This window comes from Aspergillus heteromorphus (assembly GCF_003184545.1).
Source record: "Aspergillus heteromorphus CBS 117.55 chromosome Unknown BO70scaffold_9, whole genome shotgun sequence".
Classification (NCBI taxonomy): domain Eukaryota; kingdom Fungi; phylum Ascomycota; class Eurotiomycetes; order Eurotiales; family Aspergillaceae; genus Aspergillus; species Aspergillus heteromorphus.
Window position 1 is genome coordinate 276258 of NW_020290414.1, and position 4558 is coordinate 280815.

At 50.3% G+C, this 4558-nt stretch overlaps 1 protein-coding gene across 1 annotated transcript; it reads left to right on the forward strand.

Annotated features, from left to right (window-relative positions):
- Positions 1 to 2920: 2920 nt before the first annotated feature.
- On the forward strand, positions 2921 to 4558 carry BO70DRAFT_361231 (putative integral membrane protein). Its single transcript, XM_025542997.1, has 3 exons — positions 2921 to 3260; positions 3342 to 3841; positions 4050 to 4558. Exons 1-3 carry the CDS (start codon positions 3096 to 3098, stop codon positions 4516 to 4518), a joined length of 1134 nt encoding a protein of 377 aa, XP_025400177.1. The 5' UTR covers positions 2921 to 3095; the 3' UTR covers positions 4519 to 4558.

A 4558-nucleotide genomic window follows, 5' to 3' on the forward strand; every position in this document is an offset into this window, starting at 1 on the left:
GGTGGGTGAGTGGGTAGGGCGTAACGGCGCGGGATTTGTCTATATTCTGTAGTTATGAAGTGGTATAACTATATGTCTTGTTCAGGACATAGGAGCTCGGTGTCGGGTTATTGCACCGGACTCTCTAGTCATTCTACGATTATATGTATCCAAACCCAGACATAGCAGCGCAGCAGATCGCACATCCACATCCACATCCACATCCACATCTATGCCACCCAATGGGACGAGGGGCATCAACATAATGAGCCTAAGTTCCAGTATAAACACACGGCATAAATTCACAAATCATAAGAATGGAGGTTGTTGTATAATGCCATCGCATGTAGCCCTGATTTCATCTATCTATTGGATTTGTCTTGTTGTACTTTAGTGTTTAAGGGACTCGGGGTTATGTACCACTATGTATCTTTTATACTAAGCTTCTGTCATTCTATTTTGGAATTGCATAGTAGGTAAGAGATGGATTGGATGGCTGTTAGCTGGATGGGTAGTTGGTTGAAGAGTCGTATATAGTAATATGATATTATTAATATGATGATATGATATGAGTCTGAGCATGAGGTAGCAGGCTGTCTGCCATGATGAAATTAGTCGCTAATTGCTATCAAGTATGAAAGGATAGAAAGGATGCGATGACACTGAAGATTCAGAGTTCCGACTAGGAATCCTAAATGCAAATCTAGTGAGATCAGCTGAGGTCTTATGACATTCCATTTCTGAATCGAAAGTTAAGTAGTGTATCCCAATACAAAAACCTATTACGTCAATCTCAGGCCAACGACATGTATAAGCCTGAACGGGCTGTTTCCTAGACCAACCGCCACGGACACAGAAGTTAGGTCGTCAACCCGACGGATGTCCTGGGTGTTTTTATCGCCCCAGTACCCACCCCCCCACTCTGTCCAGGACCATATATACCATTCCACAGTCCTGGGAGAGTTGTCCGCTGTATAATAACCAACCCTCCCTGCCGTGTCTATTGCCTGTATGGACCGAATTGGACTAGGGAATCAGTACGGCCCCTCGCTGTGGGCTCGACTGCGAGGGTTAGATCTGGATTTGGAATTTCCCCTGTGAATATAGTTTGGGTAGATTTGTTTGGCCAGGTAGAGATGCATATATGTAATGGTGGTGTTGGTGGTAGGTCATGGTTGTTTTGAGAGATTGGATAGGGTGCTAGGGCTTATTAGATGGATTCGTAGGAAAAGGGATCTGTTTTCAGGAGATGGCGGAATCGGGATGTTTTATTTCTGAGGATAGGGGGTGGGGGGGGTAAAAAGGGAAGGAAAGGGATGGCGGATGGGATGGATTTTATATACCCGTTGAGTCCGGGGTATTCACAGTCAGTGTGAATAATGAAATGAATAGATATGTAAGAATATAACCTATTTATCCCTGGTTATGATTGAATAGAAGAAATAATCTTTTATTATCAATGATATTTCTTATATGCAATAAATCATCATCAAGAATCCCCTTCTAGAAGTGAATACTACTGGAACCAGTCCTTCATACCTTGACACATCAAATTCCCAGATCATATAAATCCAATTCATCGACGTGCCCCGTCCCAAGATGGAGTTATAACAAAATTCAGACAGCATTCCCACTGACTATACATCCTACATACCTCCAACAATCCAATTCTCATACGCGATCGAGAATCTCCATTCCCAACGTCACCCACTCCCATAACCCCCTACAACTCCCATTCACTCACCCCGACTGATAGTTCACGCGTCTGCTATAACCATCACACCCTTTGGTATCTTCGTGTACTACCCAGAAAGCTAAATATCATCCAGGAACCGACGATCCTGTTGGGGTCGTGTGTGTGGATTTAAAGGGGGGTGTGTGGCGCGCGATAAAAAGCTGGAGGAGAGGAGCTGACGCGGGGGGGTCTGGTATTTATGCCGTCTTGAGGGGACATGTTGAGGATGAAGGCAGGTTGGGCTTTGGAGTTTCCGCGGTATGGCTGTTGGCTGTGGAGAGAGCTTGTCTGTGGTGTTCTAGCACGGGGAGTGTGGGTGACGGTGGAGGTCTATGGTGGAGGAGACGGATGTAGAGATTATACTGGGCGGGCGGCGACGAGTCTGTCAGTTTTCAGCAGGAGGTGTAAAACGGAGGGCTAGTTGGCGGCTGGGTAAGTAACTTAGGCTTGGTGGTGATGATCTGGTGCATAAGGGGTCGGTGTGTGGCATACAGGATGTAGTGTAGGGTTAGGATGATGATGGATTCAGTGCGTTCGGAAGGGGTAGATAGATGGCTGTGGTGCTGATGGTGGTGCTAACCTAAAGTGCGTCGGAGAGGTCGACGAGAAGCTGGAACCCGAGAGTGGTGAGAGCGCGAGGCTTGGGACAAGGAGGTGATGTAATTTGAAGTGATCGTCGGAATCATCCATCATGGTGAATCGGGACTTTCCAGGTTCCGCATCATGATCGTCGCCATGCTCACGAGGACTAGCCAGTTGCCTGCGGTGGCTGAAAATCTCAGCGACTTGCGATCGTTGGCGAGGAAGAGCACGGTCAACAGGAGGATCGCCATATCAGAAGGTTGAGGTGTCCAATCGAAGAAGCACGGGCTAATATCGAATCATGTAGTTTATGGCTTGGTCCAGGGGTTGGAGTCCGCTTGGTGATTGGCACTCTGGCCGCCGCAACGTGGGCTGTCTCACACGCTAAAAGAGAGGCTGGAGATAGTGGCATCGAGCCGCCAATCGACATGCCCCAAACGACCGGAGGACATCATCCCGATGGATCTCCACAATCCGTACTTTGGCGCTGTCAGGTCAGATGCTCCACCGCTGCCGACAGCCGAGGATCCTCGATCGTTCACCCAGTCGGACGGTCCGGGAGATGTTGGTGGGATACTATATCTGGAGCCTGATGCCCAAATTTCAAATGATTCATGGCGCCTGCGCGCCTATCGGCCGACCGAGACTCTTAATCCCTGCTTCTCAAATCTCAACCGACACGAAGCCAGTTAGGGTATCCCCCTTTCTATTGTGGTCATGGAGCATGTACGATCATTTAAGTCCATCCCAACGCCATGTTGTTCCGCGTCGCCGGGTCCCTGCGGCAAGAGAAAGCGAGATGACGGTTATCTTCCCCATCCAGACGCAGGCCCAGAAGGGGGTCCTGGGTATGTCTTTTACATTTTCCATCCTGCCCGTTGTCGCCGTGGTCTTACGTCTCCTGGCTCATCATATTGTGCATAAGAAATGGACTGCGAGCGACTATTTCATCATTGCCGCCTGCGTAAGCAATATTCTCTGCTCTGGGGTGGATGCCCGCATCCTGTCTGTCAACCATCCTGTACTAATCAACCTGTCAAAAAAGGTCTTCACTATTAGTGCACACTCCGTAATCATGACCTGTGTATTCCAGGGTGGCCTCGGGTACGGCCATATTATGGCCATCGAGGCCGTTTATGGACCAGAGCCCTTGGTAACGCTGATTAAGCTGCTACTCGCGCTACAGCTCCTCTGGATACTGGGACTCGGCTGTTGCAAAATCTCTATCCTCCTGTTATATTTCCAAGTCTTCCCCGTTCCCTGGGTGGTCTCTGTTGCCCGGACTACCATCGTTCTCATTGTGGCCTGGACCATTGCCACGATCCTGGCCCAGTTCCTGATATGTCGACCGTTCGCTTACAACTGGGACACAACCATACCGGGAGGATCGTGCGGCCACTGGAACCCCTTCAACATGACTATTCGTGTCCTCAATTTCGTCACCGATGTGGTTGTGTTGATTATTCCGATGCCGTTGCTGTATGGGCTGCGGCTGGTGAGATACAAGAAGATGACCCTGATGATCATCTTTGGGCTGGGAGCAGTGTAAGATTTCCCTCCATAACGCCATGGTTCTGCCTTCTGTCAGGACGGTATGGTCCCTCTTTCCGAACGCTCAGGCGGGGAGTACCCCCCCCCCCCCCCCCTGTTGCCGCAGTGGCGCTCACCACTTTTATCCCATTTTGTTGTTCACCGATTGCTTCCGTTGCTTGCTAGCTCTTAGTGCCACCCCCCGCTGACCGCGAGATTCCAGAACCTGCGTTATCAGCATCCTCTGCATCGCCCTGTTCTCCACCTGGAATTACTCAGATATGACATGTTCATTATCCCTTCTCGGTATTCTCGTGGGTCTTGAGCCTTCTCTTGCTGTGACCCTCGCCTGCGTACCCATGATGCGCCCCCTGTTTAGGCGTTGGATATCATCGCCCAACAACACCAGTCGGGGACGAACGAACCCCTCCTCGCGGTCACCATCTGCCGCGCACACACCGTCGCATGTAGACGAATCCCGGGGTCTCGAAGAAAATGAGAGCCAGGTATCGCTACGCCCGATGGGAGTGAAACACCCGGGGGCCGTTGCATCGACAGCGAACGTGAGTTGTGAGAGCGACAGCGAGGAATCGGATCCGACTGCGGTGAATACGACTGAGAGGAATAGTCGCGGGAGAGGGATTAGTGTGAGGCAGGAATGGACGGTCGTGGAGGAGGCTGTCAGACAGTGAGAGACATTAGGGCATGGCGGGTCACGGTGTGGCTTGTTTT

Excerpts from the sequence above, each read along its gene's own strand:
- BO70DRAFT_361231 (XM_025542997.1), top strand. The coding sequence starts at position 3,096 with ATGACGGTTATCTTCCCCATCCAGACGCAGGCCCAGAAGGGGGTCCTG. Across the intron at positions 3,261-3,341 it reads ATTTCATCATTGCCGCCTGC|GTCTTCACTATTAGTGCACA; the intron begins GTAAGCAATATT and ends CTGTCAAAAAAG. Across the intron at positions 3,842-4,049 it reads ATCTTTGGGCTGGGAGCAGT|AACCTGCGTTATCAGCATCC; the intron begins GTAAGATTTCCC and ends GCGAGATTCCAG.